The sequence below is a fragment of the Chroicocephalus ridibundus genome, chromosome 5 (assembly GCF_963924245.1).
Source record: "Chroicocephalus ridibundus chromosome 5, bChrRid1.1, whole genome shotgun sequence".
Taxonomy (NCBI): domain Eukaryota; kingdom Metazoa; phylum Chordata; class Aves; order Charadriiformes; family Laridae; genus Chroicocephalus; species Chroicocephalus ridibundus.
Window position 1 is genome coordinate 20,725,478 of NC_086288.1, and position 22,297 is coordinate 20,747,774.

Genomic DNA, 22,297 nt, shown 5'->3' on the forward strand with positions numbered 1-22,297 from the left:
CATGTGACAAAGCGTCTCACACAAAGTGAGAATTAACCAAGTGTTGCATGCCTAGCACTCAGGTTTTATGGCAGCAGATAAGTTGTTTGGTATTGTAGGAACACAAAGAAGAGTTCAAGAGGAGGGACGGCCTGGAGAGAACCGTTCCTTGAGCCAATTCCTACTGTCACTAATGAGAATGGAGTTCAGCTTCTGCGAAGCACACAAACTACTAGTAGCAGGAAGCAATGCAGTCAGGTGAGAGTCTGAAGGCAATTTTTAAAAGCTCATAACCACAGGATGTTCTCTAGATAAATTTTCATATACTCTGCAGCATATTCCCCTGGGTGCTGCTCTTGCTGCTTTTAGAAGTGCTTGTGCTGACCTGATTCAGCCCTTTACTAGCCAACTGCCATAAGGCCACAACTATCCTTGGAGAAGGCAGCTCGTGCATTTCAAAACAACCAAAGTCTCTATTAGCCATACACAAATTAATTATGACATAGTACAATTAAAGCATACGAAGGCAAGCCTTAACTGAGCTGAACCAAGAGCATACAAGAGGTTAAGTACAAAAGCTCAGAATGCAGCACAGTCTGTTTTGTCCTGCTTGTCTTCACTAAGTAGCTTGGATGTGCCTATGGTACAAAGCCCTCTGCAGCATGGACACAGCAGGTAACATAAGCTTGAAACAGAAATCCACGTTCTGCCACCTGATTGTCCTAAGGCAAAACCCAAACAAAGTGTCTTGCAGTGAGGGCTGGCACAGCTTCCTCTCTTGTTCTTCTGCTTGCAGGTCCCATGGGAGTCACTGTCTGATGGACACATTAAGGTGCAAGGGCAGATTGCTGGGTCCTGCAGACATAGCCTTTCCCCTTGCAGTGGAAACTTCCACTGTGGGACTCAGCTGCTCATTAAGGAAAACCACCCAGTTATTTCACCCTCCCATGTGTGGAGATGCTGTTTAGACATTTGGTGGCTCTCTGGGTCACCACACATAGCAGCCACTTCCAGGAAATCAAAAACTAACTTCATGGAAAACATGAATAAAACATATCCCACACACAGCAGTAAACAGAAGCCTTTATCACAAGCTAAAACAATAGTACATGTGATTGATTCTTTAAGACATGCCCCAAAACAACTAATTAGTTTAAAGAGTAACTTTTTAATGGGATGTAAATCAGAAAACATTTTAGGTACTAAACCCAATGCTATTTCACAGCAGCTGTTTGTACTACTAAATTACCCGACAGGATATTTTCACTTGGTCTATAAATAGCTTCTGCTGCACATGCTTTAATCTTGTGATCCATTTCATTCAGAGATTACTCACTTGCTGAGAATTAGGCCCATGCCAACATACTTGTATGGAAGTAGTACCAAAATATGCCCCCTTTTTATGCGACCCCAACTTTCAGAAGTACAGTTCTGCTAGCTCAAGCTGAGCCCTCTACTTCTCATGGGCTACACCTTGGCAACAAAAGCTAAGTTACTCTTGCACATCTGCAAGAGCATTTACATTGCTCTAGGGTTTTTTTTAATCAATTGTCCACTTTGGCAGGTATTTCAAAGAATTAGCTTAAAAGACAAACTTTCAGTTAGAAAATGAGGCTCACCAGATCTGCCAGACATCTTTCTTTAAGGGCAAAGTCTGCAACAGCTGCTCAGAAAGCAATTACGACTTGTATTAAATTTACTGAACAACATTGTCTTCAAATTGCATTAAGTGTCCATGCTTAGTGTAGAAGAACAGTAAGACTAGTTACTTGGAAGAGATGTGGAGGTGCTAACAGAAGGCCCATACACCCACTACAACCTAGTTATATTTGCTGTGAGACAGAATCAATGTTTAATTTCTGAAGCCCTTAGAACAGGAGGCAACAGACTCCCTTTCCATGTACTGCATCTAACTTGCAAAAATCCTAAATTGACTTTGTGGTGCTCTCAGGACAGTCAATCCAGCTAGGTACAAGGGGCTTCCCACCAAAACAGAATAGATCTTATTTTGTGAGAATGCAACGATTTGTTCTGCTAGCCCTAGAAGCTTAGGAATTGATTGCTAAGTACTGGTGAGAAAGAAGAGCTAACCATTTGCATAGATTCTCTCCTATTGTAATACAAGCTAATACCACAAGCGATGCTGATAGCAGCCAGAAGCAATTGCAATATGTCAACAAAGGAAGAAAATGCCTGACAACTCTACAAGTGTGTGAAACAAAATAACTAGCTTGGAGGAGCACATGGAACATCTTTAACTGTCTTCTTTAACTATCGTAATTGTTTCAGACCCTCAGGAGCGCGTAGCAGCTGGCTGTTATCTGTCTCTTAGTGAGCCATTTGAGTAAAAATAAGTCATCAGAAACCAATGCAGCAATTACAGTATCTGAGGAAAAGAAAGGCCCAGAGACAGCCATCTGCGGGAATCAAGCCATCTATCTACTTGGTGTGAGCTAGAGTACAGAATCTGTCCTCAACAACCTAAACTAAAACCATTAAATACAGTATATATCTGAAGCAAACCCAACTTTCTCTTTAATCACCTACAATTCTGCCCATGACCGTACTTCCCTCCCACAAGCATAAACACACCTAAACATCCCCGATGCCTGGTGTGAGCACAGGATGAACAGGTGGGTTTGTAATAGCCCTTCGACACAAGCCAGACAGTTTTCTAACAGACCTCTTCCTACCAGCAGCAGCTCCAAGCTGACCATCCCACGAGCTGCAGTACGATTTCTCAACACAGGCTGGTGCATGCAGCATCTTGGCAATGAGAGATTAATGGTCATAAGTCATCAAAAGTAAGATCAGGGTAAAACCAGGTCTGTCCTTAGACAGGGAGAGGAGGAACAAGTGGCTATGAAATTGACTGTCTGCATGTCAAGACATGTAACTGAATTGTCAGTTACCTTTTTTTAATTCGAAATTATGCAAGAGTCCAGTGCAATGAAGTATTACAACTGATAATCAAATCTCTCTCCTTTCATGGTCTTTTACCAATCTGTCTCCCAAAGGCTATCCATGCTCATGCCAAGGAGGCAGTACACTGATGGGATTTCAAAGAGCAGCTGCACGATTTCAGCAGCAGCACCACTATCTGTAAATTCTGTTAAGAGTAAGCCCAGTGCCACAGGCTCTAGCTGACAGCAGAAGGCATTTCTGAACGCCACCATTCTGCTAACAACAGCCCACACACATACAAAGTAGGGAACACTGATTTGAAAATCATCCACCTGCCTTTCCATTTTCCCCGAGTATCCAGCTCTGTCACTCATCGGCACTAATAAGATGTCGATGTCACTCACTAATTCCCACTATCAGGCACAGCACAATTATTCTTCTCACCCATGTTTGAGAATTCTTCTGCAAAAAGCAACTCAGGAAATAGAAAGACTAAAAGGCCACGTGATCAGGATATACAAAGGCTTATGTACCTATAGAATCATAGAATGTGTTGGGTTGGAAGGGACATTTAAAGGTCACCTAGTCTAACCCCCCTGCAGTAAGCAGGGACATCTTTAACTAGATCAGGTTGCTCAGAGCCTCATCAAGCCTGACCTTGAATGGCTCCAGGCATGGGGCCTCCACCACCTCTCTGGGCAACCTGGGCCACTGTCTCACCACCCTCATTGTAAAGAACTTCTTCCTAATGTCTAATCTAAACCTACCCTGCTCTACTTTAAAACCATTGCCCCTTGTCCTATCCCTTGCAAACAGCCCCTCCTCAGCTTTCCTGTAGGCCTCCTTCGGGTACAGGAAGGCGCTACAAAGTTTCCCCGGAGCCTTCTCTTCTCCAGGCTGAACAACCCCAACTCTCTCAGCCTGTCTTTGTAGAAGAGGTGCTCCAGCACTTTGATCATCTTCATGGCCCTCCTCTGGACCCACTCCAACAGGTCCATGTCCTTCTTGTGCTGAGGGTTCCAGAGCTGGATACAGTACTCCAGGTGGGGTCTCGTGAGAGCAGAGTAGAGGGGAGAATCACCTCTCTCGATCTGCTGGCCACGGTTCTTTTGATGCAGCCCAGGATGCCATTGGCCTTCTGGGCTGCAAGCACACACTGTTGGCTCATGTCCAGCTTTTCATCCACGAGTACCCCCAAGTCCTTTTCCTTTTCCTATATGTATCTTCCCATCCGACACACTTTGTTCTTCAAGGATTGCTGCTTAGTAGTTGTTCTACCTCTTCAGGTGTCCAAGACCAGCAACCAGATGCCACTGACACCCTCAATGCCATCATTCAGCTATTAGCCAACCCACCCAAAGGTACCTGCACTCCATAGCTAGCCATGGCTTGTGTCTGAAAGCATGCCCAGAGGTACCCAGTCATTTGATGACAGTCCTACATCTTCAGCCAAAGGCCTGAAACCCCAAAAAGGCTTTGAAACCAGAGACCATACCCCCAAGAAGAAATTATTTGCTGAGGCCAAACTCCCACAGAGCGTCTAACATCACTCTCCAACCATCAGTGGAAGAAAGTGAAAGCAACACACATGATCCCTGTCTCCACATAGAGGAACACATACCACCACTGCTGGAAGATGCAAGTATTTGCCAAGCTCCTGGCACAAGCACAGCACAGGCTCCTGGCTCCCCTTTCATTTCAACTCCTTAGCCTGACATCTAATGCCACTGCCACATTGCTTCTGTTTGTTCATTCATACTTGGTAATGGCTTAACATACCATAACCCTTCCAGGGCATCACCTGGGACCTGTGTTCACCAAGGCTGCTTAACTCCTCGCAACACCAGTCCTTGAAACTATGTCTGTTCTTCACAAGGTGAGAATAGCTTCTTTCCAGAAAGCCTAACCTCCACATTGCTCACAAAGCCCCATGTGTTCAGGATAGCCCACATGTTCCCACAGAAAAGCACACACCATCTCCTTCAGCTGAGCAACCACTGAGAAGCCAGGTACCTCTTTTCTGTGGGGCCCACAAACTTCCTTCACTAGTGAAAAACTAGAAGTTGTAAGATCACTTCTGAGCAAGCACATGGCATAAAGCTGCCCAGGGGTGGAAAACATTTTCCTGACTCAACTATAGCAAACCAGAACAGAAAAAAAAGAAAGTGTTTCACATGTGGCAATATGCGCTCTAGCAGCTCACTTTTTGATCACTAGATTTAAACATGTATTTCATTAGTGAAATTCAAACTTTCAAATGCAGTATGATTACCATATTGGAAAATAGAACGTAACCTTCCACTCAGACCCAGAAGTCTAAACTAATATGAGCTCCCAGTCCAGTGATCAGTTCCCTCTGTTTGTCTCTTCACACATGCCACAAAGAGAATTAACTTAGAATCCAAAGGCAAATTTCAGCTAAAAACAATACTTAAAAAAATAAAACTAAACCTGGAGTACATAGCAAGGGCTTTTTTGCTGTAGAAGCTGTAGCACCTTCTGCACAGACCAGCGAAAGTCCTGACCCTGTCCTGGGTCCTCAGTTACCCCTACAGCGCAAATGTACCTTCTCAGGCCGTGCATATTCTATTAGCCCCACTGGTTGGTTGTGCATCCTGAATTCCCAACTAGCTTCTCCACAGAGCCTCCAGGGTAATCATAATCTTCCCCTCTCTGCTAATCCTCCCCTGTCTGCTAATCTTTATTCTACATGGAAGGAAAAGGCATCTGATCAGAGAAGATGCCCTCAGGTTAGTGGAACAGGTATTGAGCTCCATTAGCAAAACCCCACAGGTCAAAGCTATTAGTCAGCGGCTGGGAAAGGAGGCTTACAAAGGCAGTCTACGTTTCCAGCCCCATCTCTCAGCACTGCTTTAAGCAAAAGGAAATATCTTATATCAAGCTACAGCTTTAGTTTTATATATATATATACACACACACAGAGTTTATATATATAAACTGTTCTTAAAAAAGTTTGTAAGAAAGCCTTTAGTGGAGGGTTACATTCAGCCACTCTTTGTTCTATACACACACCCTTTTATTGTCTTTTTTTCTCTGCACAAACAAAACCTATGAATTAGGATCAAGTTTGGCTATGTTTGGTTTTGAAGATTTTAAACTTTTTAGCACAGAAATAACCCGAACTCAAGCTTTTGAAAACAGGTCTAAGAGCTTCTTTATACGGAAGACATTAAATTGTGTTTCAGCATCCGGCTTCCCACTACAATATACTCTTGAATGTTGTTGTCTCCTTTTTTCTATACTTGCCTTTATTTCAAGCTTAAAACTGTATCACACCATATCAGTGCTTTAAGTCCCCACAGTGCTGCAAAATGGACACAAACAGAGTAACACAACACAGGTGACAACAAGCACTACATTTTTCCATTTTTAATCCACATTTTTTCTAAATCTTATTTTGAGTCTCTATGATTACTCAATGTATATACTTTTCCAAGTATAGACTTTGCAAGAGACGTGGCATCTCACCTGGGGAACGATGGGACTTGTATCTTAGGATGAACTTCACTTTCAAAAACGAGATGACAAAATGGTAACAGCGCAGGCTTGGAGCACACATTCAAGTGACAAGACATCTTACAAAGATTGTGGTACTTTAAAAAACTCTCCAACTGTTCCTCCCTGTTTTTATCCATTACTGTAAAGCAGAAATATATAACCACAATTATCTGTTTCTTATTTCTGATAATAAATACACTAATTCAAAAAACAAAAACCTCGTCACATTATTGCCTATAATGCTAGAGGCTATCATGAGTCACAACGAAATGCTATACCCAGCATAGCTAAACAAGGCAGGAGTAACAATAGAAAGTAACTACTCCCCATTCTTCAGAGAAGAGAATTATAGCTGGTAGTGGATTTTGACCATATGAAACAGTTACTGAATACTACACCTTAGCATTTCCCTTTAATTTTATAGTTAGTGCAGTAACTTGGGACTGTCCATAAGTAGTGCAGTCCAGCTAGGCTGGAAAATGCAGTCTTCACGCCTCCTGGCTTTTGAAAACACTCAGTAACAATTACTGCAAATCACTGTATGATGCTTTAATGGCACCCAGATGTGTAACTGCAGTGCACATTTTAAAAGCAAAGTCACAGCAGCAGTCAGTGTTTCATATCCAGAAATGATCAGGTACTCAGATATTGTTCTCTGAAGTCCCATACATACGGATAAAAATGGAAGCATGCATGTACCCTCAAGTGTAGAAGTTGCAACGATGATTGCAGCATTTAAAAACAAACAAACAAACAAAAGATAACCACACCAGGCCTCACCCTGAATTAACTGGTAACTGTTAATATATGTTTTCCTCAATCATTCCCAAAACATTCCACACATGGTATGCTGTGAAGATATTTTATCAATTGTTTGTTTTATAGCATGGTAACAAGCAAAAATGAAATTATGAAGCACTTCTGATTTACCCCAGAATAAATACACTGGCAACCTGGTTCTCCCTGGAAAACAGGAATTAAGACTGCCACGGTAGTAATATTAGAGCAAAGAATTTATCTTTCCATTTAACAAAAAAATAAAACTAAACAAATTTTGCATTAATGAAAGCAAGACAGAGCAAATTCTGAATATATATAAAAATGACAGCTTTTTTTGCTCCTTAACATCAAAGTTCAGGAGAAGCCACCAAGCTTGTGAGAGGTCAGCTAGCTTACTGCATCATTTCAGGCAAACAATGTAATTAAAGCGCACTTGAATCAACTCAGCACAGTTGATAAAATAAACTGTTCCTTAAACAAAATCAAGAGTGGAATAGGTTGCATACTTCGTACCTTCCCTCATTATGTACAAACTTATCTTTCGGACCTCCCCTTATTGTGTACAAGTATATTATTGTGTACAAGAATATGAGTGACATGCTATCAGTTCTCCCACAAACATAATGAACACACTGATAAAGATGCAGGTAGCTGAAAGCAAGCCTAAATTTATTGCTATGAGGTTGCAATAGTTTACTAAAACTATTGCTACAGTTGTTACCATGTGTGAGGGTTGGAAGTTTTTTTATAGCATTAAACAGCTGATAATAACTCAGTCTTGTTATAAGAGTTCATTTACAGGTATTTGATTTAGACTAATAATTAGTAGAATTGGGAGGAAGAATATAAGTATGAATATTATTGTTTTATTAGTATACAGCACATAAAAGTAACACATTCTAGGTAAATATTCAACTCTGTTTCTCAGTTTATATATTTTGGATTTTATATTAGGTGTCTTGAAATTGTTAGCAAGATGTGCACTAACAAAAAATAATTCAAAACTGGCAATTAAACTCTAGGCTATTTGAATTTATCTTTTTATTTTTCTATTGAATAATGATTTTTTTTTAGTGTGACAGGAACATATCTAGTTACTCAGTCAATAAAAACTTTTTGGTAAAACTGCACAAAGAGCCTTACTACGATACCAGCTGTCCAGGTTTTTTTTTTAAAAAAAAACCAACAACAAAAGAAACCCCCAAACCAAAGCTGTTTTTTGGAAGTGTTATGGTCCTATTTTTTTCTTAGATAAATGGTCATAATTTCAAGTTTATGCTGTTGTAATAAAATGAATGTTGTACACTAAGAATCAATCAAGGCTGACTGTCTATTTTTTAATCTAATGTTCTTAGTCTGGTAAACTTTTGCTTTGCTTTTGGATTATCTTTTGCAATGAAGAACAGCATTTAAGTAGTAACTACTGCAAAGAATAAAAACATCATTTCATAGAGAAAGTAATTCATCATGTGCAAAGCAAAGTCTCCACGCTTTAAAAAAGAAATGGAGAGGGATTTGCATGGATGTTGTTTCCCTAATAGATGACTTCCATTGTTTTCAGGTTTCTTCATAGAAGCCCTTTTTACTAGATCATGCAATTCAGTGTACTAAGCTTTTATTGAAAAAAACTGTAAAACCACCAAGACCTGATGAATTCCAAGTTCAGTTCCACACTATACTTAAAAGCATTATATATTGTTTTGAATCACTCTGCAAATCCCAGTGGCAGTGTTTACTCCCTTATTCTGAGTTAAGTCCTATTCTTGTCAGTTTTTCCTCTGGTGAAGGGAAAACTTTCTGGTACCAAGTGACCCATTAGTTGAAGTAAAGAAGTACAACCTAAGCCATGCATGTGGGAAGCAAGCTTTGTAACATGCTTTGAGTACAAGAAAACTAAAAAGCCTAGAGGCTGATTAATTTGTTCTTCTGTGCTTGCTACGGATGAACATGTGTTAATCACAAAATAAAACTGGAAATGTGCTGGTAGTCTTCCACAACAGCTGAGGCATCTACATTGGTTATGTGTGCTTAGCTCTCCATCTAGTGAGGAGCTGCTGGTTTTAGCTCTTGCATTAGGACAGACCCTGGCTGAAGTGGGAAGGATACCCAAGCCTGCAGTGAGGCGTGGGCTCAGACACGTTAGCACTGCCCTGTTCACATGTTAGTTAGCTGATCACCAAAGGTCATCTTAGTTTTGAGGCTAGAGTCGGCCACTTGGACTTCTCTCAGAAATGGTTCACTTGATCTGTTTATTGTTTTCCAGAAGTTACTCTTCACCCACAGGGAGAAAAGATACTCCACAAAGCAGCTGTCAACACACCCCATTATGGCTTTTTAGAACTGTCTTCTCCCTTAGGTAGCAGAGTTAAGCAGCAAATGCCCCAAATTGGGATGTATATGAATGGCACATACAACACACCTCCACATGCAAAGGCCATGCTCCCAAGAGCTGTGTACAAGTCGGTGTGACGTGCTTTTCAATATAAATAAATAAATAAATAAATCTGTAAGACAAATGAGAAAACCAACAGGCTTCAGACTAATAGTGACAATGTCCACATTTCTCTTGAAGGGAGAGAAAATCATCAGCCAGTACCACTTTGAACAAGTAATTTCACTTGAAAATACATAATCAAAATACCCTTCAGCCCTGAAAAGGAACACCATTTATGTCACCATTTTGCTCTTCCTTTTCTGATGCTGTTGGACTAACATGTGCAAGAATACTTGCATAGTGAAGAATATTATAATTGGATCTAAACTCACTTGACGGTTTCTTAGTGAGTAGAAGTGGCAAGGTGCCTTGAAACAAGACACTTCATCAATCTAGACAAGTGTAATAAGTCTAGCAAGTGTGCATGATTTCTATGTTCTTTCGTGTACTAAAGAATTTGATTTGATAGCAAATATTTGCTGCTGTAAAATTATTTGAAAGAGCAGTCACGTGCTGTCACCCTGAGCTTGACATCCTGAACATTGTAAATTCCTTTCTTGAGGGATGTTTGCCTTGTCATCCAACTCGGTTTTGTTTCTGTAACCAGTTAAAGAAATTAAATGTATGAAGTTGCTTGGATTGAAGGTATGCAGATAGATATGCAGTTGAGTGAATGGAGTTTCCAAAAGAATGGGGACAACAAAGCATAAACGCCTCTCAAGACTCAAATGTTTGTCATGTTTCTTGAACATCAACAGCAGAAATGGAAAGACTAGCTAAGTCTATTAAAATTCTGTGAATGCCATTATCACTTAATGTTTATTTTTAAAAAAAAAAAGTTACGTAAGATGTTTGCTCATACCAAATATAAAATTTTCAGGCTGCTATCTTTCCTATGTCAGTTCTAGTACTAGGCAAATCCTTGGTGTTTGTTTTTGTTTGGGAAATGGTGGTTTCCTCTACAACTGTTGCTTTCATATTTAGATGGTTCCGAAACTGTTTTTTTCCTCACAGATTAGAACAGTGAAATGAGTGAAATCTTGGCAATGAATATTTTGTTGCAATAGGGCTACATTTTTGTTATTGCAAAACCACAAATTAATCTCCTTGTAGGATTCAAAAGATAAGAGCTTGTGCATCCAGCTTAACCCCAAATCCCTAATTAACATAAGTTTCATGGGTCACTTTAGTATTCCAGGGCAAAAGAGAATACAAACGAAGTCAAAACATAAGTGATAATTTCTGGATAAGCCAGGCAAACAATGAACCTGCTCTAAAGAAAATAGACACGATGTCTGATCCTCTGTAGAACAGCTGTTAATCAAGGTTACACTGCAAATTTCAAGCTGTAATGGTATGACCAGTAAAGGGAGTGAACTTACCATATAACTGAAGTTTCTATTTTAATTATAAAGTAAGTCCCTGCACTTCAGTGAACTGATCAAAAGCCCAGTCACAAATTTTTGAATGGTATATTTTTTCCTGCTGATACTAGATTACTACTCAAGTAATTACTAATTAGATACCGTCTTACATCTGTCTTACACTGTCTACATAAATGTTCTGACATTACAGTTGCCTTTAAAATAACTGGGAGAGTTTAGAGGAAACAAGGTTGTGTAGATATAAAAGCTATCCAATGAACAGCCAAAGCCAGCTCCGAGTTCTGACACTGTTGACTTGGAAAAAGCAGTACAACAAACATGCGTATAGCACATTTGGGACTTGGTTGTGGTCAGCTTGGCTTTTACTGCCATCTACTGAAATACCAGCATCTCTCCTGTAACCAACAAATTATTCACAGCTGCTGCATTAGAGTGTAACACAGGAGGCCATTTAGTAAGACAGATGACCCTTTGTGGGTATTGGAGGTGACAATCCAGAGTATCACGACACCAACGCTAGTAGATGGAGACCCTTATACAGGACTATGTCAGCCCACACTGAAGGACAACAGCCATAATATGTAATAAGGATAATCTGGAAGATCTTCCACGCCTGCTCTTTCACAGTAAACTTGTCAAGAGGTGGGCAGCTTCTTCCTGGGCCCACCGCTGCTCTGTCACCACTTCCCCTCCCAGAGGAACTAAAGGATGCTATCGACTGGGAGCCATCATAACTTACTTGGTCAGTTGTTTTGCCAGGTTGACAGAAGTCCATCCTATTTATGGATGAACCACCCTTCACTAGGCTCCCAGCTTTTCTAACAGCACTACAAATCTAAATGCATAAACATGTTAAAAAAAAGGGCAAAACAAAAATCAAGGCATTAGAGTTGTGGATTAAGCCAAAACCTTTGATGTGAGAAGACATCAACATCCTCCAGATTTTGAGACAAAAAGACTAGAATGAACAGAGACTGAAAACTCATTAATACTATTATTACTTGACTGAAATGAAAAAGGAGCTATGGTAATTCACATCAAAGCTGGAATTACAACCTGAACAAGGTCACCTTAAATTAAAATATAACCTCTGGACAAGAACAGCTGTTGATGAAACTCTGCCTTGGCTCTCCATTACCAGAGAGCTCTCTGTGAAAACCCCTGCATCAAATCGCACAATAAGACTTGTATATCTCGCAGACCACAAGGATAGGTCAAGAGTGCACAACTCCAGACTGATAAACATCAGAAGGGCCACTTTGATACTTCATTGCTGTGCACAGCATTTCAAGTTAGTCCTGCTTATCACAACATCTTTACCTAGTCGTTGCATCTCATTATAGAAGTAATCCGAACAGCATTCTCCAACCACTCCAGTTTCAGAAGATGTTTAATCTTTGTAGTACAGAATCCCTACCTGTTAAGAGTTTCTTGCTACACCTTCAGTTCCAAAACACGGCTATGGATACTTTTGAAAAATTACCAATTCATGCTGACCTAGAAAATAAAACAAAGAGCACGCTTGGCCTACTTTACTTGGCATGTGCTATATTCTCATCACTTACCATATCATTGCAACAGGGTCTCTTGGGAATACTGGTCTTTACCCCGCCTCTCAGGATAGAAAACTCTGTGCCCTGCTGCACCAATGCAGGACAAGGGTCAGTATTTCCTTCAGTTAAGATTTCAGACTTGTGTTTCATAAACATAGAAGAAGGAAAAAAAGCTGTTTCTCATTTAACATTTTCAGGGGCTGAAAGTTACAATTTCAAAAATTCAACTTATTTCAAGTTGCTGCTTATGAAAAAAACCCCAGGTCCCCGCAAGGCTTACACCAAGTGGCTCATTCCAGCCTTTATTAGAATAATTACAACTAAAAGAAACATGGCACTTATATTTTCACAGCAGGACAAGCATTCTAGGAATTAATGGGCTACAAAGCTATAGTAATACAGTGGAAAAAAAACCCCCAAAATTAAATAAACCAAACCCAAAGCTTGCTGCAGACATTGCAGCTGCTTCTACGTGGGAACCACAGCTTTCAGCACAGTAAAGTGCAACGTAGAGGCAGCAGCAGCACCATTCTGTGTTCTGAGAACTGGGAGACTTTCACACCAAAAATGGTATCATCTAATTGTGTCCTAAGCCAGAGTAAAAGCAGAAGGTGGGAAAACAAATGTAGGTTATCTGTGTGGTTCGAAGTCCTACTCAGTTCCTTTCTTCCAGCACAGCAAGCAGTTGATTGCCTCCATTCAGACAAAGGCTGCACAGTCACTGAGCCATCTGGGCTTCCATTGCCTGTGCTGTCCATTCTGGGGCTGTTTGACTTATCTTCTCCAGCAGGTTGTTAACCTGGAAACACAGTGACTGAATCTGCTTGTCCCAGGTTGGCAAAGCTTCACGAGCTGAAAAAAAAAAAACCAACACAAAAAACAACCCATACAAAACAAAGTAAGTATTAGCAATTCCCTTGCCTTTTCAACTCCAACCTTTTCTTCTGCCACTGCCCTCACCTACCTAACAGAGGAAGCCTTCCTTGCAGCTACGTCATGCTCATTTTTGTATTCAAAAGCTACAATGATTGTGGCTGTCTGTTACAAGCCTAACTCCTGCATTGCAAAGTAGAATTAAACAGAGAACTTCCTGGTGAACGTTTTCCTACAAGGAAACTGATGGAATAAATTCACTTTCCTGTAGGTAAGAGAATGCATAATAGGGAGGGTGGGTGAAGTGTGATCCTCCATTAAGGCAAACTCTGCCACCTCCTGGCCACAAGAAGACTCAGCAAGCTCACTTCAGATGTAACATAGTAAGAAATTTAATTTCTTTATCATGTAAGGCAGCAACTCAAAAAGGTCACTCTGAATTGTGCTAAAAAAAATAAATTACTGTGGTGGAACTTACTCTCAAAATGAACAATTCCATCAATCTGATCAATGAATCCGTTCATGCGACCCTCGGTTATCATCTGAGAAGCTATCTTTTCTGCCTGAAATAGCAAAGAGAAAGATGTTAAAAACTTATTATGAAATGATGTCCATACTATCAGTGGCACCTAACTCCACTATTGTTCATTCCACATCATGTACCCTTCCTTCTCATAAGACGTGCTAGATATTTAACTTTCCTCATAATACGGAATAGTTAATTTTTTCCTAATATTGAACTCATTTTCCTAATATTTATCACAGCTATTTTCTATTGTCTTTGATGCTCCTTGTCTTTACAAAACACATAGAAAACCGATACCTTAGCTGCAGGGATCTCTAGTAATGCTCCAAGCTCTTCAAAAGTAATGTTGTTGTAAAGTTTGCTCGCAGATAGTAAGTTGTGCTCAATAACAGCTCTGTCCAGGATACTGGAACCTGAGAGGAGTTAGAGGAGAAAAAAAATCCGTTACTATAAGATTGAAATACTTCGTTCATATTGTAGAGCAGATGGAAAACACTTTTTTTCCCCAAGGGTTATGTGTGCAGAAGGTCAAGATGCATCTGCCTTGCATCAGTGTTATGCTACACAGAAGAAAGGGAACAAAAAGAAATGGATGGCACGTGGTTGATTTTAAGATACATCGCTTAAACCCTTTTATTTAATTTCTAGAATATCAAGTGGAATCCTTGGTTTTGCTACAAGACTCAACATCTGAATTGAGGGAGTTTGATCTCCTGTGATTAGTTTGTAGCTTGACAAATGCTAAGACCTTTTTTTTTTCTTATTCATTACAGCTTTTAGGGGTACAATTAACCTCTCTTTTACTGTGCTTGTATACTGATAAACTCTCATCTAATTTCTCTCTTCTCAATTTAAAAATTTAACTTATTTGCCCCTTACCCTCTAGGTGAAAATAAGCACATTATTAATACCAACTAACCTGCATTCTTTAACTTAGACAAACAGTACGGGTTATACCTAAAGAACAAACTGACCCAAGGAAAGAACTGTAGCTTATTGTTAGTAAGTACCTTTAACCAGTTTTCACCTCTGTGATTACACAGTTGTTTATTTGTCCTTAATCAACGAGTATTGTCCACTAGGAAGGTTTTCCTGATTAAGAGGTATTTCAGGCTTATGTATTTTTCCACTTCAATATTCTTCTAATTTAGGAAATTAAGACCAGTGCATTTAGGATTCCAGTGAAGTCATTATTTCACATTATTTCTCACTGTTCAGAGGTTCCAGGAAGAACAGAGCTAATAAGACATCAGTGAGCTGGCTCAGAAAACAATGTGGAGACAGTGCAAGGTCCAAGTCATCCCCTCACTATCTGTCATCTTCCTGTCAAATCAGGAAGCAGCTCAAATAAATTTATCATCTGCACAGACCATTTACAGCCTACATGCATGTCACGTGTTTCTAGGCATCCTATTTATAACAGTGACTTAGAACTGGAGAAGCTCAAAAGGACAGAGACTCAAAGTATGAGTCAAGGTTAGAAATACTGGGAAGCTGTCAGTAGAGAGGACTGTACATCAACAGAGATAAGATTTTTACAAGTTACCTTCTAAAGGAGCATTTCAAAACCTTAAAGCCAATCAGAAACACGAACTATGCCTAAGAAGCTTTACTATTAAACTATACTCATGAGGGTAACATGCTGGGAAATAATTTTAAAATAATCATATAAGCAATACTAGATTCTTTTCCATCATGCTTCTTGACTGCGTTGGGCAAATTTAACTCCTGTAGATGAACACCTAGCATTACAAGGGTTTAGAGAAATACGTACCATCGGCTGTAGTTGCTTTCTGGTGAGGCATTAACATAGCTGCAAACTCCTGAAGTTGATTTCCACGGATAATTCTGTCAAGATACATTTTCTCCAAGATCCCATAGGCTGCAAGCTGCTGACATCTCTCATCCTTGAAGAGTGTAGCAAGCATGCGAGAACGCTGTTGTCCTAGAAGAGTCGAGAAGAATCCTCATAAATGATCACCGAAGTATTGAGTATTTAGAAGTAAACAACAGAAAGTTATCATCTTTTTTTCCTCAATGCATGCAATTAACCAACAAAGCTCTACTAAAGAAGGAACTTGGTTGTGTTCAGTTCCAAAACACCGTTTGCCACCGACTATCTTTTGCATCTTTAGCCAAGATGCTGCCTTATCACTAGCAAAGACACAGACGTAATCCAACTCTGACCTAACAGTATGCCAACAGGTAATTTTGACACCAAATCTTAGTAACAAGATCCCTCCCCACAAGTAATGCACAAGCTGACTTGCTTCAGGGGATATGAAATACGTATGTTGGGTCTTTTATGCAAAAACGTAGTATGTATTTTACCTGCTGACGCCAAAATAGTACAATGCAAAGCATGTTTCAACGCCTCCAGTCGCTCGGTTTCATGGACTATGCTCTTATAGGAGAGCTCATTGTATCTTTGAGCAGCCTCAATGAACTTTCTTCTGTAATCAAGAACTCGAGCATAGCAAACCTAGAAAGAAAGTATGTCTCAAAAAAAGAAAACTAACAGGGGTGGCTGCATAATATAGGTGTGTATAAATTGCCACATTATCACATGACAGTACCCATAAATATTGCTCTACTGCATCCTAGGGAAATCTATGTCTTCGAACAATTAGCTTGACTTGTAAAGCCCTTGGCTAAAGTATCACGGAAACCAACTGAAAGGGCGCTATTCACATGTTAAATATTGCAAACGTCTAAACGCTAGGAACTATGTAAATGAAATATTGTACAGCTGATATTGCACTTATGTAAGCTTCCCTTTCACTACTGACATTGACAGCTAGCACTTAGGTAGCAATTTACACGTTTCAAGTGTTTGCTTTTCCCTTTCAGCGCTGTAACAGCATCTGGTATTTCTTCTCTCCCTTCCTTTGTGCTTTTCTAATGCTTAGAGAAAATATTTACGCTTCCAACTGAGCGCACACTTTAAAACATAGCATGGGGGGAGAAAAAAGGGAAAACTAACAAACCAAAACCACCACAGCCTGAGTTACAGCTCATGGCACATCTGCTTTGGGTTGTACAATTTTAAACACCACCACACTTGATTGGCACTGTCACACTATAGTTACCACTCACTGCTCATCCCAGTTACTACAACGGTTTGAGAAATTAGTGTATGAACTATGTATGCAGTAAACCCACAAATAAGCAGAAAGGTCAGCAGTTACTTTACTAATTGAGACTTAAAGCTACTTTTATGCATGGGACTTACTATTTAATTACTGTTGGGGGCAGGGGGCTTCTGTTGTCCCTAATACTGAACGTGATTTTTTTTCCTCCTCTTAGATTTACAAAGGTGAAGGCAGTATTACCAACAGTATTTCAGATGTTTTGAAGTCTAAGTTTTCCCTTCAATCAATAAACCTGGTATTTAAGGAACCTTTACAGACCTATCTCCAAATCATAAGGAATATTGCTAAGATGTTGCTAGCTCCCAAAACCACTTCCAAGCTTTTCCCTTTGTCTCTTTTCTCATTATGAAAGTTTTAGTGGGATTGCATAAAAACATCTCAATGTGGGTGGAATCATCTCCCTTTAGAAAGAGAAAGCAATAAAACAAGTTAGACAACCTTATAATGGATTTGCAGCTGTTCATTAGTTGATTCATTCTGAAGCAGGGAAGCTCGATTAATATAAGCTTCTGCTTGAACTGGGTCATCATCCTCCAGATACAGCCTGGCAATTTTCAGGTAGGTCTCCAGTTTATAATCCACATTGTATTGTCTGTAGAGAAACAGAAAAGCAAGTGCTCAAAGTTGCTCCACAACTCCACTTGTTCTTAGCTGTTCTAAACATATATTACGATTGTTAAGCACTTGGCAACGTTTGCTTTACTTGCTTTCTTCTTCCCCAATACCAAAATTAGCACGCTCTGTTCAGGGTAAGGAAATTTGAGATGAATGCCAGTACCGAACTGGCTTCTACAAACACCAGTAGAAATAATGCTGTCCACCAAGAGACAAACGTACACTCTAATAATCTGTTTTTAGTGGATTGTAAGTTTGCCAGAAGTGGTGAGCCACTTGAGTTAAAAAGCAAACTTGCAGTGGAACAAATAGGTGCTAAACAGGCAAAACCTACAGCAATTCCTTCTACATGCGTACAGAGAAAGAGGATAGAAAGGACAGCCAGAGAAAAGTAACAGCAAGGGTTCTAGACTTTAAAAAAAACAAACAACACAAAACCACAAAAAAACCCACAAATAACCTCAACTGCATTTGTTAATAACCAATTTCAAACTATGTCTACATTTTGAACTGTACAGGCGAACACATGGAAGAACTGCCACTTTTCAAGAACCTTTCAATAACCTTAGAAGCATTTTTGTAAAATATTATCAAAAAGGTTGTTTATCAACAAGACTAATAAATACTGCAAAGCTTCTGGTGTGGTATTTTGGCACACTAAACTGTTTACTGTAATGTACAGTGATCAAGCTATACTTTTGTCACCTGACAATAGTTTTGGCCTGAACTACTGAAACTCTGGGAAAATATTCAACCCCAAAATTCTCACTCGCTAGTCTATTTAAGTACAAAGGGAGCAAGTACATTTAACAACACATAACTGCATCAAGCACAGTACTTACTTTTGCCCTGTTTCCAAAGGGATCCCCACCAATACTTGTGCTGCATTTCTCCAGTCTTCTTCTTTCTCATAGATTGATGCAAGATGTTGCCTTATTGAAGCGACCTAAACAATAATCAAATCAATAGCGAACACTATAAAAGTTGAGTAGTTCTGTATTAACTTTCACAGTATTTGTTCTTGTTCATGAATCCTCTCAACCGATACCCCAGCTTCATAGACACAGCAACCCACACGCGTGCAACTCTTCCCATGTGAGGACTCCTGCGTGGGACTCCTGGCTCAAGCTTTAATACCAAGCTTTTTAAATACAAGTGTTGATTTGAAGCATTCACGCTTAAACTTGTGACAAGATAAAAGGGAGTGAGAAGTAATAACCTTTTATAAAGCTTTTAAAAAGATTAAACGAGGCTTTCAAGAACTGGGGCACCAAGATTCACAAGCCATTTCTTGCAGTTATACATCTTATCATGCCTGAGAGATATAAATGCAGACTTCTACTTTGTAGGGCAGCTATCAGCAGGTAAAATATCAGTGCTTACAATCTGGGTTTTATAAAAAGTGTGGCTAAAAAAAAATAAATTATCTGATGCCTGGGATTTAATTTATGCAGAATCATTACAAGCATACAAGCATGTTCAGTTAAGACTTAAGAGTAAAAGGTGCTTAAAAAGACAGAAGATAAGACAAGCAAATACGAATAATGTCAGAAACTGCCTTGCTTCTCAAATACTAGATCCTAAAGGCTTTTTATATAAACATCTACTGTAAGAACTCTCAGATGCCGGTGAATACTCATACAACAAAACCAAGGGGTGAATTGAAAAAGAACTGCAGCACTTTCAGTAGTTAACTACAATTGGGTTTTCAAGAAAACACTTCTTTCATGGTAAAATGATTATGGCTAATACACACACAGAGGTATTTATTTTGAAACAAAAGCTATTTATGAAGATGTTTCTCTCTTTACATAACCTGGCTGTTCCATTAGTTGGGTAAAACACAATACAATGACTATCGGTCTGTCTCTTGACAGCACCTCCTGTAGCTCAAGTACTGTTTCATTTTAAGAAGCCATTTTCTGGTAGCAGAGGAATTACATGCCCAGCATCCTGATGAAGAGACAAAGCCTGTATTCTTTGCATGATCCTAAATACTCTCTGCATTTAGCTCAGGTTTTGCATGTACAAGACTGCAGAACTGGACTCCAAGTAGGAATATCTGTTTTGAACAGCTTTTTTTAAAGACTTAAAATAGCCAGCAGGTAAGGGAAAAAAAAACACAAAGCTAAGCCCGCAAACCAAAAACCCCTTGTCATTGATCTCTCACCTGCTCTTCAAATGAAATAACTCTAGGCTGTATCTTTTCCAAGGTGAAGTGGTAAATTTCTTTGGCTGTGCTGTCAGGAAGACTTGGAAGATGGGTACAGAAATCTGTCAGTAGCTGACGTGAGATCACTAGACTGACATTCTCATTCACCACTAGTTCAGAGAAGCATGGAAGAAAAAACACAAGATGGACACAATGCTTGTCAGTGCCTTCACTGTAACTGATCATTTATTTTTATATTAAATATGAATAGTTCGAGTTTTTAAATCTGTATTCTAGTGAAGGGGTTTTTCTCTTTGTTTTTAAAAGGTGAATTTTTTCTCTCAGAAACAGCTTGTTTACATTAGAGGTCACCGAGTTCTAACCCCTCACAGGTAATAATGAATTTCTCACTTTGATTTACAGTTTAGAGATGTTTCATTATGAATCACTGTTCTCAGTTGCTGAAACATCTTGGACAAAGTAAACCTTTAGGCTAAATTTCACTAAGTTTATTCTCAACTTAAAAAAATCACAACGGGTATTATTTATAGAGGTATTCAATAAGCCAAACATCGAATACAACACAAAAAAAAAAAAACCCTAAGCATTTCTTCTTGACAGTTTTTCAAACTAACTGAGACAGGGGAAGAACGGGGTTGTTAGTTTAAATACCACTTGACATCCAGTATCAATTTTAACATTCAACAGAGACTACTTTGTTTTCACCTTCCAACACTGTCACACTGACAGGTATTATAACTTACAAAGCTTACAAGTCCATTCTCCCTTAACTTCTGAATGTGGCGATGATGGTTCCTCTTCTAGTTGTGTTTGAGTTCCAATAGGACCAAAATATCATGTATTTATGTAGCTTCACGTAGAGTTAACAAATATGCAATCCCACAGACCTCTGGCCTTCACTCAGTGTGCAACCGATTACACCAGATGCACTTACTTGCTTCTACAAAAGCTTTCAAAGCTTCAAGTTGTTCTACACCCGACAGCTGAATGGCTTTTTCCAATATTTGACGATATCTGTCCACAGATTTAAAAAAAAATATTAAAAAAAAAAAATCACTCATAGGGCACATTTTTGCACTAACAAGTTATGTTTCTCTGCTTATTTTCTACGTCAGAGCCCCTACTTTTGCTTATATTTTCTATACCTTTGACATGGTAATTTTCCAAAGTGTTTGCACTCAAATGTCAGGTACATTCACCTGGAATTAGGATCGGGCTCTTTTTAAATCCCAGGACTAGATAACATTGCTCATCATTTTGTCATCTGTGAATACATGTACAATTATGAAGGGTAAAATAAATAAATAAATCACATCCCTGGGATAGTGCACAGCAAAAGTAATGAAAACTATAGTGCACGTGGATTAAGATCAATAAAGTTAGTCAAATGTTCCAAATGCCATATTCAATAAGAAAGAGAAACAGTGTTGGGAGTGGGAGGTAAATAGCATGCTACGGTCACCTGACACGAAGACAGTTAAGTATTCCTGCAAAAATAGCAACTCCAGTTTTCATGCTTCATAAAGATAATTAAACTTTGTCTGGGCCGTAACCTCAATACTGATGAAGTACAACACTCACGTTGTAAACACATTTTGAGGGGGACGATTCCAAGTTTTTACATAAAACTCCAAAAACTGAAGCAATTCCTCTAGAAAATGAGCAACTGGACTGGGACTCTTCAAAATTTCAGTTGACTGAGCCACATCTGCCTGCATTCCGCGCAGCCGACGGGCAGGCAGCAGAACTCTGAGGGGTGGCGGGCAGACACGAGGGAGCTATGGCGAAAAGGGATAAGGCCCCGCGCGGCAGCCTGCGCCAGGACGCCGCCAGCACAGCGCAAGCCGTGGTTAAAAACGAAAAATAAATTAAAAAATGACAGAATCGTGAGGTAAAATCTTTCTTTTTTCTTCTTCTTTTTATTTAAAGAAGGGCGACCGTTGGGCAAGAGCCGCCTCGCGCGCCCAGGGCCCGGCACCTCCCCACCTGCCCCCCCCCCCAACGGCCCCTCACCCGCCTCGCCCCGCCATGGGCAGGCCGGCACCGGCACTCACTTGCCCGCCAGATCCTTGTGAGAGCCGCTGGAGTTCATCAGCTGCGCCAGATCCTGCCTCACCGCGGCCGCCATCTTCGCCGACTCGCCGCCGTCGCCCTAGCGCGACGCAGACCTCCTCCTACCATAGAGCCGCGCCGCCGGCGGGCTAGAGGGGCCGCCGCACGACGACGTCACGTGGCGGGGAGGGCCCGGGCGGGCAGAGGCGAGCCGCGGGAATAGAGCTCGGGTGGGCCCCACGCAGACCTCCCCCCGGGGCTGCAGGGCGGCACGTATAAACCTATACACGTCTATAACCGCGCGTGGGCGTGTGGGCGCGTGTCAGCGGCCTCAACGTAGGACAAGGCTGGG

General features: G+C 40.2%; 1 protein-coding gene across 1 annotated transcript; it reads right to left on the minus strand.

Moving 5' to 3' along the window:
• Positions 1-12,840: 12,840 nt before the first annotated feature.
• On the minus strand, positions 12,841-22,255 carry COPS4 (COP9 signalosome subunit 4). Its single transcript, XM_063337292.1, has 10 exons — positions 21,948-22,255; positions 20,828-20,907; positions 19,891-20,042; positions 18,563-18,666; positions 17,544-17,697; positions 16,285-16,435; positions 15,728-15,898; positions 14,251-14,366; positions 13,906-13,990; positions 12,841-13,406 (listed from the first exon to the last, which is right to left on the minus strand). Exons 1-10 carry the CDS (start codon positions 22,019-22,021, stop codon positions 13,273-13,275), a joined length of 1,221 nt encoding a protein of 406 aa, XP_063193362.1. The 5' UTR covers positions 22,022-22,255; the 3' UTR covers positions 12,841-13,272.
• Between the last annotated feature and the right edge of the window lie 42 nt (positions 22,256-22,297).